General features: G+C 64.1%; 1 protein-coding gene across 1 annotated transcript; it reads right to left on the reverse strand.

Annotated features, from left to right (window-relative positions):
* Positions 1-221: 221 nt before the first annotated feature.
* On the reverse strand, positions 222-8,137 carry SMPD1 (sphingomyelin phosphodiesterase 1). Its single transcript, XM_088140341.1, has 6 exons — positions 7,791-8,137; positions 4,267-5,027; positions 2,623-2,794; positions 2,343-2,419; positions 1,308-1,453; positions 222-1,234 (listed from the first exon to the last, which is right to left on the reverse strand). The coding sequence occupies exons 1-6, from the start codon at positions 7,971-7,973 to the stop codon at positions 831-833; spliced, it is 1,743 nt and encodes a 580-aa protein (XP_087996467.1). The 5' UTR covers positions 7,974-8,137; the 3' UTR covers positions 222-830.
* Between the last annotated feature and the right edge of the window lie 2,716 nt (positions 8,138-10,853).

Here is a 10,853-nt window from a genome sequence, read left to right on the forward strand (position 1 = left end):
CTCCTGTCCTGTCCGCCTGCCTGCCTGCCGTGGGGTGGATGCTCCTGGGTGCTCGAGCAGAAAGGAAGTTGTGTCTTGGGCACTGCCCGCCCTGCCCTTGTCTCCCTCTCTCCCTGGGCTTGGTGGCAGCCAGCTGGTCACCTAGAAGGCACGGAAGGGATGGCCAAGGGCCACAAGGCGAGTGACTGACCACAGCTTGGCAGGCAAAAAAGGAGACCCAGTGAGGGAGAAACAAACCATTTATTGCCTGGGGAGGGGGGAACAAGACAGAAGGGAGCAGTGTTCATGGAGGGCCCCTCCCCTGCAGAAGAATCCCAGGCTGGCAGAGGCTGGGCAAGGCTGCCGCTGTGGCAGGCGGGAGAGGGGGTGGGAGAAGCAGAAAGGATTCCTGAGAGCCCACCCTGCAGACAGCCCCTGGCCGCAAACTCCATCCAGGCCTCTGCCCCTCTTTTGCGGATGCCTTCCAAGATGGGGGAACAGGGTAAATCTTGCAGCCCCGCTTCCCTGGAGAGCTGGCAGACAAACGTGCCCACAAAAAGAAGGGGAGAAGCTGCCAAGCGGCAGAGGGGAGCTGTACAGGCAGATAGAGAGCAGCCACTGCACCCCACCTCCTCTGAAGAGTCTCGGGGCCACTTTCCACATCTTGGTGGGGGTGACCTGAAGGGCTCGGTCCAGGGAGCTCGCCTGGCTCTTCAGCCCAGTGGAATGCCCGAGAGAAGAGGGGGGGCTTCGGCAGGAGCCCCAAGCTGTGCCCACACCCACAGAGCTGCCCTGCCAGAGGGCAGGGCCCCTTCACCCCTCACTGTTCCAAGGATCTTCTTGGCCACCAGCTAGCAAAGCTGGCGCTGCCGCCACCAGGCCTGGATTTCGGGGAAGGGCAGTTTAAAGGTCTGGCAGAGTTTGGGGTCGTCCGCACGGCCGGTGCGGAGGGCGCACAGCGTGGCCACCTTGCAGGCGTCATGGCATGGCTGGCTGGGCGGATGGCCCTTATACCTCAGGTACCAGAAGCGCTGGAAGAGCTGCTCGTCAGTCTGCAAACGATACAGGAGCAGGTTCCAGTCCGCCGGGAAGGCAGTGGGGAGCCCGTAAGTCTCCCGGGCCCCGTAGAGGCGCTGCCACTGAGCCACGGCACCTGGCACGTTTGCCTGCGTCAAGTTCAAGATGAACGTCTCGTGGTCAAGGACCATGCAGGAGCTGCCGGAGCGGACCCCGTCCACGTGGTAGATCCGGTACCCTGGAAGGAACGCCAGAGTTAATGGCTGGGCTCGGGAAGGACCTGCCTGCCGGGACGAAGGGCGGCGCCTCACCTGGGTTGAGTCTGATGTAAGTGGTAACGCTTGGAGCCAGAAAAGCAATGCCCACAGGCCGCGAGAGCGTCTCCTCATCGTAGAACATCTCAAAGCCATCCAAGTGGGTGTGGCCAAAGAACTGCCCTGCCACCGTGCTCTCAAACCTGCAGGGAGAGCCGGACGTGAGCAGGGATGCCGGGTTTCCCCAGAACGTTTGGCCTGGCTTGGAGCCAAAGTGGGGTGAGCAGGCATGGCCTGAGGGGGGGAGAAGAGGCGCCCCCAGGACCCCCAGCGGCACAGCCCAGTCCCTGGGGGTGGCAAGGAGGCACCCAGGTCTCAGGCACGGAGCAGCAGCCCGTCAGCCTTTGGGCGCCCGGGGGCCAGGAGGGGGCTCTCCACCCGCCACGTGCTGGGACGCTGCTTTCCCGTTCAAGGGCGTGACGGGTTTAACGGCAAGCACGCTGATCTCGTCCCTCGGCGGCCGCATTCAGGTGCAACACTGTCGGTACCCAGAGCTTAACCAGCCTGGTTTGAGGACCCATCGAGGGCGGGACGTGAGAGAGGCGGCCAGACAGAGCCGACCTTGCCCAACCTTGAAGGGCTGAGCAGGGCTGGATTGGTCGCGACCAGACTGAAAGTTCTCCCCAGAAGGGGGCGATGAGGCCACGAGTTCCAGGCTGTCCCCAAGAGAGCCATGCGGTCACCAGGAGCTGGTCTGGGACTGGAAAGCCGGAGGAATGTCCACCAGGCCCCCCGCTTCTGCCCATGGCAGAAGTTGGACGCTGCTGTCTAGGACAGGCACTGGCAGGTGCCTCCGTGGCGGGGTGGAAGGGACGAGAGATGCCTTCAGCCCCTCCTCCCTGCCCCCAAAGAAGTGGAAGGAGGACCCCTTTGCGGCTGCAGACGGGATCAAGGCTGGGACAGGCAGTGGGGACGGAGCGGGGAGGCCCCAGGAGATCCTGGGGTGCCACTTTCTTGGGCCCAGCAGGGGTACCAGGCCTGGGCAGTGGTGCCAGGCTGAGCCCAGCAGAGGAAGCGGCTGGCCCGTTGTACCTGTTGATGATGCGATAGTAGTTCCACCCCCAGCTTCGCATGCAGGAGGACGGAGGGATGTGGCCAATGAGGTGGACCTGCAGGCGAGAGAAAGGGTCAGGGGCAGCAGCACAGGGCCACCGTCCTGGGACCGGCTGCTTGTCCGAACCGGTGGGTGCCCCGCTTGCAACGTGGGAGCGACCTGCCCTTTGCCCCGTTCGGAGGCCCGCCTCGCGCCCCGCAAGCGACTCAGCCGGCCGATCCTGCTCCTTCCCAGCACCGCCTCGCCCCGCCAGCTCACCTTTTCTCCACTTTCCTCCGCCCTCTGCAGGACGCCCACCAGCCACTGCAGCTGCCCGGCCGGGTCCGTGGAGTTGATCAGGAGCCAGAAATTTGCCTCGGAGCAGAAATTCATGTTGAGGGAAACCAGGCGGAGGCCCGGCCAGATGGGGAGGGTGTAGAAGCCACCCAGCCTGCGAGGGAGGAGGGGGGAGACTCTCAGGCGGGAGCCTCCCAGACAGCCCCTGCCGCCCACCCCCCTCCCAGGAGAACCCACGGGCCCAGGAGAACCCATGGGCCCCGGAGACCTCCTCGCCGCCACAGATAAAGGCCGTCAGCCTCTGCTTCAGACCCTCCCACGGCGGAGCCCCACAGCTCCCGGGGAGCTGGCTGCGCAGGCTCAGGGGCAGTGGGTGCCCCAGCTGGCGCCTCAGGGCTTCGCCACCCACCCACGGCCGACAAAGGAGACAAGAGCTCCCCTTCGCACATGCAATTTTAACACTGGTGGGCGGGAGCCTCTTTCCCCTCTGATGGAATTAAGTGCCTTTTTGGCCCCATCCCGACCACCTCCCAAAACAAAGCTTGCTTTGCACACAGAAAACTGTGCTGTAACCTCGACAGAATTGTCACAAAAGCTTTCTGTGGGCCACAATGCAGGGGCTGCGGGAAGGGGCAGGAAATGACCTCCGGCGCATACGAGAAGGAACGTTACCACACCCCGTCCCAAAAGGAGACCTTTGGCTTCAGCTCTCAAGTCCCTGCAGCACTCAAGATGGCTTTAAAGAAGCCCGGCCACAGGAGATGCTGAACAGAAAGGGCGGCACCTGGTGAGCGTGGGAGCGCCAATTCTCACGCAGGGCAAAGCCCACACGGTCTACGAAGCACCGAGGAGCGCAACCTTCTACAGGAGCAGTCAGCTGTTTTGCCAGCAACACCAAGCGAAGACAGGGAAGGAAGAACCAGGAGAGCAGGTCGCACCCATCAGAACTGCAGCACTGCAAAACCTTCTCGCCACGAGAGCCCAGCAGCTTCTTCCCCAGAGAGCGCCCGCAACTTACCCCTCCAGGACAGCTTGGGTTGCAGGCAGCGGTGGCAGCGGCAGCCCCCCAGGGGAAGCAAGGCAGGCCGCTGTCTGGAGCGGCTCGGGCACGCGGCCGTGGGTGCCGTGGGGGGAAAAGCACCCTGCTCCCGTTGGCTTGAGGCCGCGCTGGAGCTGCTGGGGACGGATCGTCCTCGAACAGCCTTGGCAAAGCAAGCCTGGGCAGATGCCTCTCCCTGGCCAGGAATTTGGACTGGACTGCCAGGGAAAGGGCAAGAAGCTAAAGAGGGGGGAGCCAGTGCAGTCGGGTGGCGTATACATTTAATGTATCATCGGGAGACGTGTTGTCAACCTAGGTCAGGTCCCTGCCAAGGCCACCTGGAGATGGGCGAATACCTGGACCCTTGGAAAGGCAGGGGAAGAGCCCAGCGTGGAAACTCAGAGCCTAGACCTCTGCCCAGGCGCTGACTTCCCGTGGGCCTACTATCGGGGTCTGCAGGGGCCACTAGCCGACGTGCTCTGCCACTGGCAGGGGTGCCTCCTCCTGACAGCCAGCAGGCAGCCCTCCCCTCCCCTCCCCTCCCCTGGCTTCCCGGTGCTCCCTGCCCTCCAGGGCCTTGCTCCTACCTCAGGGTCTGCAGGGCCTGCGGGGGCAGCCACTGTTGCCAGGCATCGGCCATGGCATCGTACAGCCAGGCAGAGGACTGGTTCCCAGGCACGTAGGGCGGGGGGAAGGCATTCACGGGCACCGACTCGTGGTTGCCCACGGCAGGGTAGACAGGCAGCGGCCCCAGGTACTTCTGGATGAGGCTGGTGACGGTAGTGAGCGCGTGCAGCTGGTCCTGGCGGGTCTGCTGCCAGATGTTGTGAGCCGGGATGTCGCCCGTCCAGTAAGCGGCATCGTAAGGCCCTGACGACGCCAGGTGCTGCAGCAGGTTCTCCAGGGTGTGGAGGGGCAGGTCGCATTTGCTGTAGGAGCCCCAGTAGCCGGCCCCAGGCCCCCGCGGCTGCCCACCCCGACAGCAGAGGGGGTCCTTGCAGGCGGGGTCGCTCCCTGGGGTGTACTGCTGATCCCAGTGCAGGTCGGTCAGGAAGAGCACGCGGGCAGTGGGGGCGCCGGGTGGAGGGGGAACTGGAGGGCGCACGGGGGGCTTGGGGGTCTTGGGCAACGTGACATTCCAGCTGGAGTAGATGTCCCAGTGGCCACACTGGGCACCCACCAGGAGGCCGCAGATCTCAGCTGGGCGCAGGATGGAGCGGATCCAGGCGGTCACCACGTCTTGCCCAAAGAGTTGGATGACCTCCTGACACACTTCAGGGGGGGCCAGGTGCAGCTTCACACAGACCCCCGCAGCCAGCTGCTGGATGTGGTCCAGGCTGGTCTCCAGCTGCAAAGCAAGGGGGTGACATTAGCACTGAGGGGGAGACTGCTCCTGCAGTTCATTCTGGTCACCAAGAGGCCTTTTCTTACAAGCAGCCCTCTGGCTTGTAAGAAAAGCCCTTGACAGGTCAGCCCACTCTTCCCTGCCCCCCCCACCACATGCACACCCTCACAAGTCCCGCACCTCCAGAGGCCAGAAGCGAGGTGAGGGCCCCTCCCCAAGGCCTCAGCTGGAGCCCCTGGGCTGCCCCAGACTTCCACCAAGGCCCCGAGCCCCTCCTCAGCCCCGCCAGGGGAGGGAGGGGCCCTCGGAACAGGCCACGCGCGGGGGCCGCTCTTCTCCAGCTCCCCAGACCTGAACAACCAGCTGGTGCTGGCAGCCGATGCCCACGCCAGCCCTGGAGAGCCAGCTGAGCTGTCAGAGGCTGGCTGGAACGGGTGGGAAGAGAGCCCGGGAGGTGGCAAGGTTGGCGCCACTCGGCTTGTTGCGACTTGCTTGGAGCTACAGCTGGTGCTGTGCAACTGGTGGCCCCGAGTGCCAAGGCTGCTGCCTCGACAAAGGGGATGCTAATCGACGCAGTGGCGCAAGGGCTTAATGACGCGGGAATTGCCGGTCAGAAATGATTGGCTCCGCGGGACAGGGTGAGCTCCGGTCCCTTGTCCTAGCGCCTTGCTCACCCAGCAATTCGAAAGCTATTCCATCTGCGAGTAGATAAATGGGGACTCCCGTTTAGATGGGAGGAACCGGCGGTGCTGCGCGGGGGAGCAAAATACCGGTGCTGGCCGAACTCCGAGTGCAGCCGGCACGAGCGGCGAGGAAGATCTACGGAGGAGGAAAGGCCCGGATGACCTCTAGCGACCCCTGCCGGCCACACAGCGCAATTAATTGTATAATTGTATGATATGTACTTTGTGAGCCCCCCATTGGGGGGACAATAAATCGAATGAATGAATGAATTAATTAATTAATAATCCGAAGGCAGCCCCAGGCGGGTCCTCTGGGTCTCCTCTGCCTGTAGCAAAGCGGCGGGGGGGGGGGGCGGCCCAGATAAGGCCTGCAAAGGGCAAGGTCTGGAGCAGTCCCTGCCCACCCCCAGCCCCCTCGCTGGGTCTCATTCTCAGCAAATGCAGAGCCAGGAAAACGCACCTTTGTGCAAGAGTTGGCTGCTGAATTCTCCTTCAAAGCCACCCCTTGAGATTTCTATCTCGCCTTCCCGCCAAGGAGCCCTCCCTCAGCAGAGTGTGTGTCAAGGGTCCCACCAGACCCCTGAAGACAGCAACCCCAGGGAGGGGCAGACCGGCTTGCAAGCCCTCAAGTCAAAGGACGAAGCGAGGCCTCCCCGGGCCCGGCTCAACCCTCCTACCCTTTGCCCGCCGGGGCTCTGCCAGGCCTCTGGCCACCCTCAACTGGCCCCCGCCTCGACCCTGACCTGGCCCAGCCGGAGTCTAAGCCTGGGAGTCGGACCCCCGACCCTTGAGCCAAACCGGGACAGACCAAGAGGGAGGGGAAGGTCCCGGGGCAAGACGGGGAGGGCAGCTCCTGGGGCGGTGCATCTTTCTCTGCCCCCAAGAGCTCCAGATTCTGCCCCCCACTCCAGGCTGGGGAGGAGACTTCTCCTCTGAGACCCAGCCTTCTGGACTTGGAAGCCTCCGGGCTGTGCCCTCCCTCTGCCCTTGCCCAGCGGCCGGCCGGGCGGATGGGATCACCAGCTCGCCTAGTTCAGAGCTCAGGCCTCGTGACCGGCTCAAGGCCGGGAGTCAGGCGGCCTCCAAAAGGAGGGGTGTGGTCGTGAGGAGTGAGTGACCCGCGCAGCGGGCCGGAGAGGCTGCAGGGAAGGAGAAGGCAAGCCGGGGACCGCGAGGCCCCGCAGGGAGGGAGGCCCGGGCTCCGCGGCAGCTGCCAGCAAGGCCCCTGGCACAGGGGGTGGGGGAGCCTCGCCAGGGGCGGGCAGGGATGCAGCGCTGCCGTTTCTCTCGCAACCCTCTGGTTCGTTCAGGAAGAGGGGGGGCGGCTTGGGGCACAGCCGGTGAAGGCGAGGGCCATGCGGGTCTGTATCTGCCAACCTCCGTGTCTCTGGGCAGCCTGGGCACGGGGGAGCTTTTCAGGCCGAGGGCTGCAGTCTTCCTTCCTGGGGGCCAAGGCCGCAGAGACCTGGACGCCCCTACGCCCTCTGACCCCGACTCTCGCCTGGCTGCTGCAGGTGTGGGGGGGCGGGCAGGGCTGGTCGGAGCGACGGGGTCCCGGGTCTGCCCCGCCTTCCATCTGCCCCGGTCTCCGCTCGCGGCCCAGCAGCCGGGGGGCGCCGGCGAGGGCCCCTCTGCCTCTGGGCGGGGCCGCGAGCCAAGGCGGCGAGGCGGACGGAGCCGGCTTCGGTCCGGGAGCGGAGGAAGAGGGCGAACCGGCGGGCGAGCCCCGCCGGCGGCCAGGGCGCGCAGGGCGCCGCTGCTCCGCGGTGCGGCCGGGGTGCCGGGCACCCGCTGCGCCGCCCCCGGAGGGGCTCGCTGGCTCTCCCGCCCTCCTGGCGGCCCCGGGAGGGCGGCTCAGAGCTTGGGGAGGGGAGGGGAGGGGTGGGCCCCGGGCACGGGAGGTCCCGAGGAGGCTCGGCCGCGGCCAGGAGGGCCGCCCCTGCGGGAGGCCGGAGGGTGCCAGCGGGGAACGCCTGCCGGGCGCCCCCGGCAAGAGAGGGAGGGCGCCCGCGGCCGCCGGGCCGCTTCCGTTCGCCCCCGGCGTCGGCGGAGGCGGAAGGGCGGCCGCGCCGCGGAGACTCACCTGCATGCCGGCGTCCACGGCGGCGAAGAGCACCCTGCAGGCGGGGCAGCTGAGGTTCCGCCACCCGAAGCGCGCTCCGGCCGCGGGCAGCGGGCCCTCCCGGGGCACGGCCAGGCCCGCCGCCAGCGCCAGCGCCAGTGCCAGCGCCCCGGCCGGCGCCAGGCAGATGGCCGCCGCCCGCATCGGCTCGCTCGGCTCGGCCCGGCCCGGCCCGGCCCGGCCCTGCTGGCAGCACGCGAAGGTAGGCGCCGCCACCCGCGCCGCGTCCCCGCCGCCTCTGCCCGCCGCCCGGCGCTGGGCACGGGAAGCCGGGCGGGGGGAGGAGCGCCGGGGCCCCGCCCTCCAAGATGGCCGCCCCCGCCGGTCGCCCCCTCGGGGGCGGGGCGAAGCGGCGCTGCCCCGGCGGGCTCCGGCTGCCGCCTGCGGGAGCCCCGGGCGCGGCCCCTCGGCCCGCCCCCGTGCGGAGAAGCTCCTTCCCCCCGCCGCCGCCGCCGCCGCCCCGCAGGAGGGCCCCCTCCTCCCCGAGGCCCCCGCGGCTTCCCCTTTCCTGGCTGTCCCGCGGACGCCGCCGAGGGGCGAGCCTCGCTGGGGTCGCCGGCGGCCTCGCGGGGAGGGCTCTCCGACCGCAGTCCTTCCAGCTCTGTTCTCCCGCCCCACCAAGAACTGTGCCCGTTGCCGTCTCAGGAAAGGGGCTGCTGGCGCCAGCTGCGAGCCGTCGAGGGGCGTTGGCTCTTGGCGACCGCACGGACAGACTTCTCCAGGATGCTCCGTCCCAATCTGGTCCTCCGGCTCCCAGCGCTGTGCCTGAGTCCCCCCCCCCCCCAGCCCCGGCCGCTGGTCGTCCTCGCCGTCTCTTTCGCATCTTTGCACATCTTTCCCGGCATCAGAGCCTCCTCCAGACAGCGGGGTCTTTGCACAATGCGTCCGAAGCAGGATAATTTGAGCCAGGTCACCTGTGCCTCGAGTGAGAACTCTGGGCTGATTTGTTCGGTGGTCCATCAGCTTGTTTTCTTGGCTGCCCGTGGTCTTCTCAGGTGTCTTCTCCAACCCCAAAGTTCGAAAGCGCCAACACTCTTCCTGCCTCAGAGTCCAACCTTTGTTTCCATAGAGTGTCACAAATACTCGCACTGTTCTGATCTTTGCAGGTACAGACACATCCTGGCACCTTCGTGTCTTTCCCAAAGCCTTTGTGACCAGCTGTCAGCCCTGTCAGGTAGACCAGGCTAAGAAGGCGACGCTGCGCAGAGCTAAAACTGCTTCTCTTAGGACCGTTAGAGGAGCAGAATCTTGCAGGCCTGAACATGCTTCACCTCCTCCTTTTTATAACTTGTCTGAGGGGTTTTCATAAATCCCTTCCTTGGCCTGGACTCTAGCCCCATTTTTCTGATTGTCGCCTTGGTTGCAGATCTTCCCTCTGTCCTTCGGGCCGTCCTCTGTACTCTGCATTACGGTAACAAGTTCCAGCCTGAGGCGTCTTTGCTGGTTCCTTCCCTGTTGAAGGCTGATCCTGAAAGGCAGAAGCTCTCCACCACTTCCATATCTTCATTGGCAGGCCTAAGGCTGGTTGCTGTGCCTGTGGTCATTTATTATACTTAATCATAGGGCCCATTTTTTCACCGTGCTCCTTGCCTTTCACTAGTAGAGTTTGCAAGTCCTTTGCTTTTTCGGTGATTAATTTACAAGCTGTTAAAAACATACATGCAAAAACAAGGAACAGCACAAAACCAAAAGGAACAAAGAAAAAGAAGAAATGGGTCACCCTCTCCAAAGGCCTGGGGGGAAAGCCAGCCCTCCAGGGCCCTTTGAAACACCAGCAGAGAGGGGGCCCTTCGGGTCCTGGGGGGAACCTCATTCCAGAGGGCAGGCGCCGCTACCGAGAAGGTGCGCTTCCGGGGTCCCAACGGATGGCGCACGTCAACCCTGACAGGTGCAGTCGGCCGGGCAGATACTATGGGACAGAGGCAGTCCCTCGAGTAGCCAGGCCCATGCCGTGTAGGGCTTTATAGGTGGCAACCAGCACCTCGAATCCCACCCAGAAGCAGACGGGCAACCAGCGCAGCTCGCAAAGCAGAGGTGTTTCATGGCCAAGGCAACAATCAGATAAATGGGGCAAGAGTCCAGGCCAAGAAAGTGATTTATGACAGTGCCTCAGGTACAGTGAGGCATGCCCATCGCTGCCTGTGCTACCACCGCATTCTGGACCACTTGAGGTTCCCAGGTGGTCTTCAAGGACAGCTCCGGGTCGAGCAAATTGCAGTAGTCAAGCCCTGAGGTGACCAGGGCGTGAGTGACTGACTGAAGCCCCCCCCAATAAATTCAGCATATTTATTTATTTATTTATTTATTGAATTTCTCACCCGCCCATCTCCCTCCAATGGGGGAACTCTGGGTGACTCACACTGAACATTAAAAACATAAATATATATAAATACATAAAACATCAGTTTAAAAGCATTTCTAAAAAAGGGGAAGGAGAGTCCAAGAAAATGAAAAATCTGAGGCTGAGGACAGAAGGCCTCTATGGGGCTAGCCATCCCCACGCTTGAGGTATTCCCTCCCCACCCCACCCCAGGTGGCAGAGCCAGGTCTTCGAAGCCCTCTGGAAGGCCAGGAGTGAGGGGGCCAATCGCACCTCCGGGGGCAGGATGTTCCAAAGGGTGGGGATGAGCTACTGCAGAGAAGGCCCACCCTCCGGACCCCGCCAGTCGAAGTTCTTTCACCGAGGGGGTCCGAAGCCTGCCCTCTCTGTGTGATCGGGTGGGAGGGGTTGAAGTCATAGGGGAGAGGCGGTCCCTCAGGTAACCTGGTCCCATGCCATGTAGGGCTTTAAAGGTGATAACCAACACCTTGAATTGGACCCAGAAGCAGACTGGCACCCAATGCAGCTCGCGGAGCAGAGGTGTTACATGGACCCGCCTTGGGGCTCCAAAAATAGCCCGCGTGGCTGCATTCTGGACCAGCTGAAGCTTCCAGATACTCTTCAAGGGTAGCCCCATGTACAGCGCATTGCAGTAGTCTATCTGGGAAATAACAAGGGCATGAGTGACTGTTCGAAGGGCATCC

This window comes from Python bivittatus, unplaced genomic scaffold (genome assembly GCF_059951505.1).
Source record: "Python bivittatus isolate LINGU-HERP-01145 unplaced genomic scaffold, Pbiv_v1 ctg000340_np1212, whole genome shotgun sequence".
In the NCBI taxonomy this organism is placed as follows: domain Eukaryota; kingdom Metazoa; phylum Chordata; class Lepidosauria; order Squamata; family Pythonidae; genus Python; species Python bivittatus.

Excerpts from the sequence above, each read along its gene's own strand:
- SMPD1 (XM_088140341.1), bottom strand. The coding sequence starts at position 7,973 with ATGCGGGCGGCGGCCATCTGCCTGGCGCCGGCCGGGGCGCTGGCACTG. Across the intron at positions 1,454-2,342 it reads TACTATCGCATCATCAACAG|GTTTGAGAGCACGGTGGCAG; the intron begins GTACAACGGGCC and ends CTCTCCCTGCAG. Across the intron at positions 1,235-1,307 it reads TTACATCAGACTCAACCCAG|GGTACCGGATCTACCACGTG; the intron begins GTGAGGCGCCGC and ends CGTTCCTTCCAG.